The following is a 13,692-nucleotide window of genomic DNA, read 5'->3' on the forward strand; positions in this document are numbered from 1 at the left end:
CTATGGAGATACTAAGAGACATTTATATGAATTTCTATTGGAGTCAAACTGCTGGCAAATGTTGCAGTCAACCTCAGACTATAGGGCACAATAGTCAATGTGATTTTGGTCTCCTAGACCTTATCAATGCCTGAATAGTAAAGGCCCTATTACACCAGCCAATTTTGGCCAGTGCAGCAAGCGCTGATCAATGAGACAGCTCGTTGATCGTCGCTCGTTTGCTCCTGTCACAAGGAGCTACGTATGGGGACGAGCGTTCGTTACTCCGATCGCTCGTCCCCATACATTATTATAATGTCGGCAGCGCGTCTCCCTGGTTACACAGATACATTCAGCAGATGAACGAGCGTTTTCTCGTTCATATGCTGATCGCTGCCCTGTATACAGTGAAGGAAATAAGTATTTGATCCCTTGCTGATTTTGTAAGTTTGCCCACTGTCAAAGACATGAACAGTCTAGAATTTTTAGGCTAGGTTAATTTTACCAGTGAGAGATAGATTATATATATTTAAAAAAAAAAGAACATCACATAGTCAAAATTATATATATTTATTTGCATTGTGCACAGAGAAATAAGTATTTGATCCCCTACCAACCATTAAGAGTTCAGCCTCCTCCAGACCAGTTACACGCTCCAAATCAACTTGGTGCCTGCATTAAAGACAGCTGTCTTAAATGGTCTCCTGTATAAAAGACTCTTGTCCACAGTCTCAATTAATCAGTCTGACTCTAACCTCTACAACATGGGCAAGACCAAAGAGCTTTCTAAGGATGTCAGGGACAAGATCATAGACCTGCACAAGGCTGGAATGGGCTACAAAACCATAAGTAAGCCGCTGGGTGAGAAGGAGACAACTGTTGGTGCAATAGTAAGAAAATGGAAGACATACAAAATGACTGTCAATCGACATCGATCTGGGACTCCATGCAAAATCTCACCTCGTGGGGTATCCTTGATCCTGAGGAAGGTGAGAGCTCAGCCGAACACTACATGGGGGAACTTGTTAATGATCTCAAGGCAGCTGGGACCACAGTCACCAAGAAAACGATTGGTAACACATTATGCCGTAATGGATTAAAATCCTGCAGTGCCCGCAAGGTCTCCCTGCTGAAGAAGCCACATGTACAGGCCCATCTGAAGTTTGCAAATGAACATCTGGATGATTCTGAGAGTGATTGGGAGAAGGTGCTGTGGTCAGATGAGACTAAAATTGAGCTCTTTGGCATTAACTCAACTCGCCGTGTTTGGAGGAAGAGAAATGCTGCCTATGAGCCAAAGAACACCGTCCCCACTGTCAAGCATGGAGGTGGAAACATTATGTTTTGGGGGTGTTGCTCTGCTAAGGGCACAGAACTACTTCACTGCATCAATGGGAGAATGGTTGGAGCCATGTACCGTCAAATCCTGAGTGACAACCTCCTTCCCTCCACCAGGACATTAAAAATGGCTCGTGGCTGGGTCTTCCAGCACGACAATGACCCAAAACATACAGCCAAGGCAACTAAGGAGTGGCTCAAAAAGAAGCACATTAAGGTCATGGAGTGGCCTAGCCAGTCTCCAGACCTTAATCCCATCGAAAACTTATGGAGGGAGCTGAAGATCCGAGTTGCCAAGCGACAGCCTCGAAATCTTAATGATTTACAGATGATCTGCAAAGAGGAGTGGGCCAAAATTCCATCTAACGTGTGCAAACCTCATCATCAACTACAAAAAACGTCTGACTGCTGTGCTTGCCAACAAGGGTTTTGCCACCAAGTATTAAGTCTTGTTTGCCAAAGGGATCAAATACTTATTTCTCTATGCACAATGCAAATAAATATATATAATTTTGACAATGTGATTTTCTGTTTTTTTTAAAATATAATCTATCTCTCACTGGTAAAATTAACCTAGCCTAAAAATTCTGGACTGTTCATGTCTTTGACAGTGGGCAAACTTACAAAATCAGCAAGCGATCAAATACTTATTTCCTTCACTGTACATGGGGCAATTATCATCAACGAGCGTTCTATGAACGATCGTTTGCCCGATAATTGCCCAGTGTAAAACCCCCTTAACACTACATGGCTACTAGTCAGTAAGTCACAGGACATTAATATAAATCCAGAACTGGATGATAATTGGATTAGATACCATAGACATAGGACAGAACACAAATTCATCTCCAATAATAAATACAGTAAATACAATTACCTTCATCTGATTTTCCTTTAAAAGACAATTTCCTTCTTCGAAGTTTGCAGTTCTCTTCTTCATAGTCAACATCTGCTTGTGATCTTAGGAGCGCAGCCTGGTTAATGAAACATGCATGGTTATGACCCATAGATACAGCTAACTTATCGAAGAAAAGCATGTTATGGTAGCAATAAATTCATTGTATGCATGTGTCACATAAGCATATGGCTTATTACACGGTTATCTTTAAAATAACCTAGCTGGTCCTTATGTGGAAAATTTCAGAGCACCTTAATGTGCATTTTAGATCATTAAAAGTCTGTCAGTGTGGAATAGCAAGGGGGGGGGGGGGATCTACGGCATATGCTACTACAAAATGCTAGGTTGTACCCTGTGTGGTTAACTCTGAATACGTGCACCCCAGGGGGTACATGCCATGTCTCTGGGGGGGGGGGGGGGTATGCACTGTCCTCATGCTATGCTGTTAATAGGCAGCTCAGGGGATGATCATATCATTAGGGGAACTTGGATGTAATTGGTTTGACTGGGGAGTACTTGGCTTAGAAACGTTGAGAAACACAGGTCTGGACAAATTCTTATCATATGTCCAATAAGAACAAATGGTTGTAATAGGGCGGGGGGTCCTTCACTCAGAACCCTAAAGTCGTGGATAGACTTACCCTCACCTGGGGCAAAGATTTAGTTCACTGGCCTAGCCCTGTATCTAAATATCTTAGATGAATTTATTCCTAGGATGTGTTATTTTCTAAATTCTTTAATGTATTGAAATAAATGAAGATGTTTTTAATCTCACCGGATGAAGTGCTGGATTTTTCAATAAATTTTCTTCATGGAGCTAAATACCCTAGCCAAGCATGAATGGTATGTTGGCACCCCCTAGTATCTAGCAGAAAAGGCCTCACTAGCCACTCCCTCTAGCCATGCCCCTGTGGAACACCTCTATAGATTCTTAATGGTTACCGGCCGCTTCCCTCGGCGATAACAGCTGAGAATGCAACCGCTAACAGCGCAGGGGACCCTTTCACATAGGCAAGGGTTGTCCAAACCAGAAAATCCCCTAATCTCTGTTATCGAAACGCAGTACCATTCACAAGAATCGGACTGAGTTGCAATTCTAAACCTAGCCCTTGAACAGAAGTGGCGCCGTTTCTGGAAAAATTTGCAGACGCTTCTAATCTTTGACAAACCCTTTCATAGCACTTTAGAACTAAGCTACAAAGGCCACAGTGATAGGATTGCAGTAAACCTAGACTTGTCTCTTGTATTGACTTTTTATTATTTTAGGGCTAAGCTATATAGACAACTCTGACTATAGGACAGGATGTAATTCTGCATCTTTGTTAGATAATCAGCCATAATAATCTGACTACACAGGTTTTTTATTAATTTGACAATATCACCAAACATCACAGTTGCATGGCTGCTCTGACTCTGTTTTGCTTGGGGCAAAGATGAGCATGAATAGACTCTCCTGGCAAAACAAGGGAATCCAATGGCAATCTGAGATATATCTGAAATATCACTGAAAGTAATCTTATAGTAATAGGAATACTTGTAATCACAATACAAACCTTTGTGCTATCATCTCTTAAATTAAAAGTCAACTCTAGATTTGTGAGAAATTGATCAGAAAATTCCGGATACATATCCAAAACTTCCAATAGGTCTTCTCTTTGGATTTTGTGCATGTCACAATACGTCAGAGCTCGTACATCAGCATTTGATTTTCCAGGTTTCGCATAAAGGTGAACCATCTCTCCGAAAATATCATTCTTTCCTGAGATGAGAAAAACAAGGCTTTTAAAAATACAGCATATTAAACCCTCATTTCAAGGGGGACAATGCAACCCATTCATTCAATTTCTCTGTGCTTTAGATAGTTGGCAGTCATAAAACGGATACATAGATAACAAAATGTTCAGGAAATTGAAAAACACCATAAGGGAACTCTAATATCAAATACCTGCTTTGGCTGATAACCAGTCATGTTTCAATGCTCTAGAAAGAATTGGGAATTACCTAGGCTTCCTACCTATAGATGACACTAGAGAGACACTTTTCTTGCTCCTAAAGGAAAGCTAATTTGCATATTTTTTTCCCAGGTAGCATTTCCCTAAAGACTTCCTACCAGCTGAATTGCCATGAGGAGATCAGTACCTTCCAAGAGCCACTAGATTAGCAGGACTGTTGCCTCTAAATTGTGCTGATAGAATTAAAAAAATGTAAGCTCTACAGACAGGTAGAGCTTTTATGGGGCATATTGATCCTTATTAGCATATTGTCCACAGCTTAAAAGGAAAACTGATTACAAGGAAATTCCACTAAACCACTGGACCAATAGGGATGGCCACTGGGCTACGAGGGTGAACAATGTGTCATCAAGCATGTCCACTAGGTCACTAAGTGAGCTGGTAGACTCCATTTGACACAGCATAAAGATAAGTGCAATAATATAACCCTAATATAAAACCCACATAGATTACCTAAAAACTCCTCTATACCATTGGACCAATATTGATGTGATGGATCATTGAATATTGACACTATACAGTATTTGAAACTTTGTTGATTGCAAATAACTACGTCATGTACCATTGAGATGGACATTATGGGTAGTAAACCACCTCCTTTTAAACTTTAAGTCCATACAAATAGGCAGTTCTGGTAGGCAACAATGTAACTACCCACACCTATTTCAACCATGCAGAAAGAAAAGTATGGCAGTAAAACTTAATAACTGTAGCATCGATATGGTGCTCTATAGGATCAGTACAGTAAGGACATATATGATGTTTCTCGTGATCGTTTTACAGTTAAATAGTTTTTCCCATATTATAAAGTGATGGTATTTTGTTAGGATATACTATAATTTTATGTTTGTGGAGGTCCAACATCTAGGAATCCCACCGATCCTGAGAATGAAGAGGCCACAGGACTGATTTAGCGCTGCATCCACTTACCGTTTTCCCTGCACAGCAACACTCTGGAAACCCGTCTGTGCAGGGAAGTGCATTTGGTCCCATTCCCTTGAATGGGGCCATGCTGCAGTTTTCTGCACAGCGGATAGCCAGGGCGCCGATGAGCAGTGGAAAACAGTGAAGTGGATGTAGTGCTAAATCAGTCCTGTGACCTCTTCATTCTCAGGATCGATGGGGGTCCCAGAGGTCAGACCTCCATGATCATAAAGTGATAGCATATCCTAGTGATATGCCATCACTTTATAAGATGGGAATACTCCTTTAACCTTGACACATTGCTCAGGAATCTACTAATAATGCTTATGTTTTTATTGGGGCTACACAAAACCTAGTAGATCTTACCTAAAATTGCTACCACTATATCATCTTTGAGAATCTCAATAGAGCCCCTTGACAAAAAGTACAAGGCTGTGAGCACATCTCCGCAGTGAACGAGAGTATCTCCAGGGGGGGCATGTGTGGTTTTAAACTTCATAGCTAAAGCTCGTAGACATCCTTTACTCGCTCCTGTGAACGCCTTGCAGTTCTGTAGCAATGTTTGATTGAGATGTAGACAAATATCAGCTTGCAGGCATTCTGGAAATCCCTTGAGTACCTGCGAATACATAAAATGTATAATAGCAATAACTTCATGGTTCAGAAATACATGCTACGTCAGGATACAACTAGTAACAGGACAATTGGGAGTACACAAGTCTTTCCTCAATCAGAAAACTATTATAACATTCATAAGTGAGCGGGTAAACATTTCCAGATATTAACAACAATTAGAAAACGGATATGGTGCACAATTTTTAAGTGATAAGTGGCGCTGTTTATACTACACAAAATAATAATAATTATGGTTACATCATTTGCTACAAATATTAAAGGGGTTGTCTAATTTAGAAAATCCATTTTCATAAGTAGCCTATTAGAGAATTCAATATGTCCAGGACCCTTATCTCTAGAGGGTCTCTCAGTCTGGAGGACCTGTCCTGTATTACACAGACAACCGATTGATTTGAATTGGCACTGTGTAACACCTAGTTTGTCCTGTGGTGGCGCTGCATGAAAATGGAACTCTTATTGCCAGGTTTACACAGCAATTACAGCTGATCACTGGGGGTCCCAGCAGGGACACTTTGTGATTAGCTTATTGTCAATAGTCCCTTCTAACAAGTAGGGATTGTACAAAGCGGAGAAGCCCTTTAAGTGCATTGGTTGCTGATATATAGAGAACAAATTATTGTCAGAACCCATTTACATTAAAGAACTCTGTATCAGTGGTCTGCTTGCTACTTTAATATCACACTATTAAAAAAAAAACTAAAAACACAGTCATCTACAATCCAGTGATGGGTCCACTATCTTGCTCTACCTGGCAGCCAGTACCAGAAATGCACATGGATATGCACCACAAGCTCTTCTTATCACTGTGGGTGACATTCTGGTTCTCCACAAAAGCATGGAGATCTGAGGTTGTCATCCACCGGTTGTGTTTTCTGCTACGGAGCAGTATTTTGAACATTATTGACCACTGCTTTGGAAACATTGTAGCCAAAAGTATTCAGCATTTCTTTACATGATTATAACCAATTATCGACCAAAAATAATCCAACAAGGCAGACTATCCGCTAATGCAAACAATGGCCAACAATCTGGAAAACAGACTCAACATTCTCATGTTTATCATGTCTAGCTTAACATTTCCAGGGTGGACTGGACCAAGCGATGCCATTGGTGACTTGATGAACTGCATACAAGATACATATTTAGTAGTTTAATCCAAAATATATATACAAAGTGATTGCAAGGTAGAATATATTTACGTGACTGGACTTCCTGTATGTTTCTAAAAAAAAAAAAAGGAGTGAGAGTCTACTCAAACCCCTAAAGGCTGACTCCACTCAAGACCTGAAACTTGAGGGGTTAATGCTGTTTCCCTACACATTACTTTTTTTTTCCATATCACTCTCCTTGCAGTTCTAACCAAAAAGTGTTTTTCCTTGGTGAAAGAATTATATTTTTGAACCCTCTTGTAAGTGATGAACAGAAAACACCTAGTGACCACACTATTCCCTCCATGTCCCAGGTAATACAGGTACACCTAAAACAGCTGTACATTGCAAAGACCGAGGGGTGTACACAGAAATCTTAAAACTTAAAATAAGCCCATCCCCCATTCGGAGCTCCAACAACTTTAGAACATTTTTATTACATTAATGTTTGCCGTAATTTCATAACAGATCTTATAGTGAGAGTTCTGTTAGTACTGATGCACTGTATGATTAGTGCACCAGTGGCTCCCCCCCTGTGTGTGATGTGGGGGAGGGGGTGTAGGATTTTGGGGTTAACTAAAAAACGTGTCTAGGTTTTTATAGGACTTAGGCTTTTAAAGGAACATAGAAAACACTGAGAACAAAGGAGTCATAAACTATTAGGATAATTTTGCCAATGGCATAGAAAAATAAACTTTATTAGGACAGTACAAATTACATACAATTTAAAAATAGACTACAAAATCCAAAACCTGTACACCTCCCAAGTGGCAAAGACGAACATAGAGGAAATACCTCTTATAAATGCAGCTCCGGGAAGAAAGAGATCATTAAATCAAACAAGCAAGGGCTCAGACAAACATATTGTCAGTTCAGTATGATTGAATATCAAGTGAAGGCAAAACGCCAGAAAATGAAATGTAAGTGAAATCGGGTCATATATTCATCCAGACTCATAGTAGCATTGTAGGTAAATGATTAAATGCTGGATTCAAAAAATGACGACAAATTGCTTACATAAGCCCACATCAAGCAAGATATATCTTCCCAGCAAGTAAAGCCACAAGAGGAAAGGTAAGTAGAAAAGGTATAAGGTAAAAACCTATGGTGCTACTAACCCATATAATTCCTGTGGTTCAGTGACTTCCCGAGTTCATACTGAACTGACAATATGTTTGTCTGAGCCCTTGCTTGTTTGATTTAATGATCTCTTTCTTCCCGGAGCTGCATTTATAAGAGGTATTTCCTCTATGTTCGTCTTTGCCACTTGGGAGGTGTACAGGTTTTGGATTTTGTAGTCTATTTTTAAATTGTATGTAATTTGTACTGTCCTAATAAAGTTTATTTTTCTATGCCATTGGCAAAATTATCCTAATAGTTTATGACTCCTTTGTTCTCAGTGTTTTCTATAGTTAATTTGGAGTCTCTATTCCCACAGTAGGGAGGCCTGAATCCGCACTTGTTGGTGGTCTAACCCTGATAACCATTTTCCTGTTGAGACATATGTTGATTTTAAAGGAACATGCATTAAAGACTATTCAGTAGTAAGTCAGCACAAGCTGCATAAGGAGACTTAATTAAAGTTTTACAAAGTCCCTCTATTCATGAATTTTACAAGATGCGTTTTCATATTTTATGAAGTTGCATTTTGGGCATTGTGACCCACAAAGGAATAATATATACAGTATAGATCTGAATGATATATAAAACATTTTACTTCTACTGGTTTAGTATCAGTGGTTTACATAATACAACAGAAAGCATCTTCCAGCTGATAATTGGATTCACATAGTGCCACCTCAAATATCTATTTTGTCAGCCCTCAATCTAATTTTCCCCTCTCTAGGGTCATTTCTGTTGAGTCACTTAGCCAAATCCAGTTTCAGAAAACCCCACAATATCATGGTCAGCAGCGTAGATAGAAAACCGGGGACACCATAGCAAAGATAAAAATTTGACCTCTTTCAGGTTCTGCTTGACGCCACCACCCTCCTAACCACTTGGAACAGGAGATCCTGGTACCTCCATCTATTTTCACAACTGCAGGTCATTTTCTATTTCTAGTTTGCTAATGTTGTAGCATCCTTGCAGGTTCTCACCAACCACTGAATAGGGACAAGGACTACTATGCATGGGTTGCCTCTATGGTATGTACCCCCTTGATCAGTGTCATCAAATATTTGCTTTCAACTGGATGTTCTAAAGCATCTGGGCAAACATCTGGATATTATTTCATATTGTAAATTTAATGACCTTGCACTTGGCCGAAAAGAGTTTAGGTTTTCATGACAACTACTAGCCATGTAGGTAAGCTCATACTAACAATATAAATACTATAGGAAGAGGTAAATAGGGGGTTTGTATTAATCTGATTCCATATGAGAGATATGAAGTGTCTGGTTTTTAGGAGATATTTTTATGTGACAAGGTAAGAAGCCAGACGGACTGGTAAATGTGGGGACTGCTTAGTAGTAACAAAGTTTCACACTAATGTCTGTCGCCAGACCTTATGGACCCTGCCACTTCTGGGCCCAGTTATACATCAGCTGTGGCAAGTAGGTGCAGATGTGTCCTTCCTCACTTTTCCTCTTTTCAACATATCCGGAAATGTGTGGCGCGAGATGACCAGCTATAAAAAACAACATAATTTTGCGATACTCTGTCACGAGATGTCTATGCTATTTGTGTCTATTTTTGGCCACCCAGTGGTTGTCTTGTGCGTTGTGGCCTGTCAAGGGTTTTGCAAGCATGTCACCAAATTGTATTAAATTAGTTTCATTATAAATTGGTATCCTTAACCTAATTCAAGCAAAGGCGTGGGTGGAATCATCTGTACAAGACTGAATTGTATCTAATAGCAAATACCTTTCTTCATACTTTGTATAATGTAGTTAGCCATGACTTGTTCCAATGTTTATATGTGTTCAATGATAACTATACAAGATCAGCAATATCTGGTTAAACTAATTCTCATACATGCTAATATGCAGGCAGTGACAAACATCCATATCCAAATAATCTAAAACTTCAAGAATCCTAATAGGGCCCTGTTCACACAGTTTTTTTTGACACGTTTTTGACGCAGAAACCGCATCTGAAAACGCACCAAAAGATGGCCGAAAATGCCTCCCATTGATTTCAATGGGAGGCGGACTCATTATTTTACTGCTCGCGGTAAAAACTGCTCGCGGTAAAAAGAAGTGACATGCCCTATTTTCGGGCGTTTACGCCTCTGACCTCCCATTGACATCAATGGGAGGCAGAGAAAGTGTATTTTGTGGCGTTTTTGCCCATGGCAGTCAATGGGCATGAGCGAAAAACGGCATGAAAAACACGGCAAACGGCATGCTGGCAGATGAAAATCTGCCTCAAAATTCCAAACGGAATTTTGAGGCAGAATTTTCTGCCTGCAAAAAACTCTGTGTGAACTCAGCTTAAAGACGACCAATACTCAAAGCAGTATAAAGACCAAAATGGAAGGGCATAGACGTAGGGTCCCCTGTTTGTTTATCGTGTGGCATCATCATAGAGATTCTTTCTAATGTGCCAATTTCTCTTGGCAACTGACAAGCTACACACATGATATGTCCACCCCTGAAGACCAATATCTGATTCCCTTTGTATTATGCAAATACATATTTCATACCAAGGTTGCCAGAGACATTCTTGACTGCACATATTTCCTCACCTCTGAGAATCGCTCCAGTGGGGGCAAAGTTTGGGACTTTTGTCTCACAGAGAGACAGGTCAGGTAAGCACAGCAATCTTTTCTCCTGTATATATCAACAATTTTTACAAACATGGGTCAAATTCATATCTACTAGCCAACAATTATTCCTGGAAAAGCTAATGGATGGATTTGGTAGAGGTGGCCCTTCAGGAAGAGTTCAGAATTAAAAATGCATTACTGCAGTCCTTCCTGAACACATATTAGACAATATATCCGTACTTGCTTTACCAACACAATATGGTTTTTGGATCGATTTTTAACAGTGGATCAGTGGAGAGTGCACATCCCCTCTGATTCCTTTAAGCATTTCTGTACATACTGAGGCAAGGTAATAACATTACATTACCTTATAGGCGTCTGCATGTTCTCATAAACCTCCAACCAACCATTCCGAATCTTAGGACTGTTTAAACAGCCCCCTCTCACAAAGCAGGAACCCATACACCCCTAAAGGACTGACTATGCAGTTCTCTGGGCCAGTTATACTTGTTTTATTAGACAGGAGGGCTACTGCTACTGTAGGATTGCTTTGTGCACAATCGTCCTGCACAATCCAAATGGATTACACCGCGAAAAGTCAGACAGGGCTTGTCTTGAGATCCCTCTGACTCTCTCGGGACATCTAGCTTATCTGATAGTCCCTACCATTTTCAAGTCCCATTTTTATGTTTAAAAAAAAAGTTTTGGGGCTTTTACAATAATATAAGCAATAAATGCAAATCAATTACTTTCACAGGGTTACAATGATTCAAAACGTATGCAGTTATCGAAGTACAACAGAAATATCAATAGGTCAGTGTTTTTAGATGACAATATTGAAATGTTTAATGTATAAATTTGTCCATTGTAGCCAGTTAGAAGTTGTCTAATATATTTGAGCTCAAATAAGACAAATAATAATTAACTCGAACTAAGAACCGGGGTCACAACGGATTCCGGTTGGCTCTACCAGGTCAAAACGTACACAAATTTTGTGTATATTAATATTTAAATAAGTTACAGACTCTAATAATTCATAGTCAGATATTGATTGTTTTTAGGACATGGGGCTTAGCAAGAGGGGTCACCACCATCCAATAAAATTGCTATAATTTCCAACAAAAAACTATTATAAAGCAAATCCATTCCAGTTCATAGCTGTAGTAGACGTGCACCTCTTAATAAATGAGTCTGAAATGCCAGTCCTAATAAATTGCCCCAGTGTGTTTAGTATAGCAAATGATTCTCACCATAATAATGTATGTTTGAGGGTGCCTATTCAATTGCAACCTCCCCAACACAAATCCCAAATTTAATCAACTTTCACAATAAGTGAGAAATATAGAATGCCAAAAAGTTGAGCTGAATGTCGCTGTTTCTGCACTTCACTCTAATGGTAACCATAATCGCTCATCTAAAATATTTTTAAGTGCCTCATTGATTCAGAAACCACATTCTTAAGCTCTTGCTAGACATAAGGAAAGTTCACCGCACTGAACTGATCAAACAGATTTATAATTTTTTGGACTGTCTCTTGAGAAAACAGCCAACTTCAGACATGAGCTATAAGAAGGTTCCAAAATTCAACTGTCCCCGGCTTTACTTTGAAAAATAAGTTTATTCCTGGCTTCATATAAGTATGTTCACTTGGGAACAGGCAACTATTGGCAGGCGGTCAAACAGGAACTCACCGTTAGCTTGTTTGAAAAGTTGACAGCTGACAATTAAGAAAACTTCTAGAGACCACACAATAGCGTCCACATGTTGAGGTAATAGCAGGTTGATATTGAAATAAAAAAAAAAAATGTCACTATGAATATGAGGAGTCTGGAAGAAGTAACGGCGGATAATATTACCATCGGTGCTCAGACACCAGCCTCACACTGTTTATTCCCTGTAGGATGGAACAGCTGTCACTGTGCTGGTTTTCTGGCCCAATGCTGTCATACAGCCTACAGTTCAAAACTATGTTGTATAAGCAGGAGTGTGCTCAAATACTACAAATATTAGTGAATATTAACAATTTTAATGGTGAATACATAGCTAAGAATAAATAGAAATTGGGCCATACTCCTGGCATTGATTCAAATGACCAAACACCCCCTCCCATACAAACCACAGGTTGCGCCCTCATGCTTTCCAAATCACCCCCATCAGAAGTAAGCCAAAACTTAATCCAAATCGAAGTCCCCTATTCATGCTTTTGCATCATCCTCAAATTGTACCCCATTCCAAATCAATATCTTGAAGCTCTAGTTGTCAAATTCTCAAAAATACATTGCTGTCTAGATAATGGATTCAGATGTGTACCAATAATCTTGTTGATAATGAAATTAAATCTATAGCAATTGTGTCAATAATGCAGACCATTACTGGCCATACCCAGATGACCACCTAGAATGGTGACCTTAAAGTCAAGATCTTTACTTGTGCACTCTGGGAGGAATTTATCAACCTTTCTACACCAGTGTTCTGGTTTCGAAAAGTCGCAAAATGGCCGAAAAGTCGCAAGTTGTATTGAAAACGGCAATTCTTGGGTATTTTACCTTGCCCTCACCACTTTCTGAAAAGAGGCATGGCTTACAAAATGGATGGGGCCACCGTAGCCGACAAATTTATGCCAGAAAACTGGCTTAAATTATAGCGGAAATCTATGGTAGCTCCTAGCTAGCATAGATTTTACTCTGCGGGGCATAGCAAGGTAGAGGCCCATGCCAGGCCCAGTACTTTGCCCACACCGATCAGACTACCCACCATTCTACAATGAAATAGTAAATAAATAAAAAAGTATATATATATATATATATATATATATATATACACACAATGTAATGATCCTGAACTTGTATGATCTGCAGCATACTGAGGGAGCCTCTGGGGACCCAGACGGAAGAAGCTAAGAGGAGCAGTGAGGCGAAGATAAAAAAATGTAATTTTATGTCCGATGGGGGAAAATGGTTGGCGCACGGGCAGCAGAAAGATACGACAGAGGCATGTGTGCTCTCCATGACCATGTCAGATTGTCACGGCAGACAATGGCTCCCAACT

At 39.8% G+C, this 13,692-nt stretch overlaps 1 protein-coding gene across 4 annotated transcripts in view; it reads right to left on the reverse strand.

Annotated features, from left to right (window-relative positions):
- Positions 1 to 13,692, reverse strand: part of KCNH7 (potassium voltage-gated channel subfamily H member 7) — a 260,266-nt gene that overhangs the window by 33,671 nt on the left and 212,903 nt on the right. For 3 of the 4 annotated variants that reach the window (XM_075829370.1, XM_075829371.1, XM_075829368.1), the window contains 3 exons: positions 5,518 to 5,770; positions 3,769 to 3,974; positions 2,195 to 2,291 (listed from right to left, as the gene is read on the reverse strand). In XM_075829370.1, the coding sequence (XP_075685485.1) occupies positions 2,195 to 2,291; positions 3,769 to 3,974; positions 5,518 to 5,770 (556 nt within the window). The remainder of the gene's footprint in view (positions 1 to 2,194; positions 2,292 to 3,768; positions 3,975 to 5,517; positions 5,771 to 13,692) is intronic. The other variant, XM_075829369.1, reaches the window with a different exon arrangement.

This window comes from Rhinoderma darwinii, chromosome 6 (genome assembly GCF_050947455.1).
Source record: "Rhinoderma darwinii isolate aRhiDar2 chromosome 6, aRhiDar2.hap1, whole genome shotgun sequence".
In the NCBI taxonomy this organism is placed as follows: domain Eukaryota; kingdom Metazoa; phylum Chordata; class Amphibia; order Anura; family Rhinodermatidae; genus Rhinoderma; species Rhinoderma darwinii.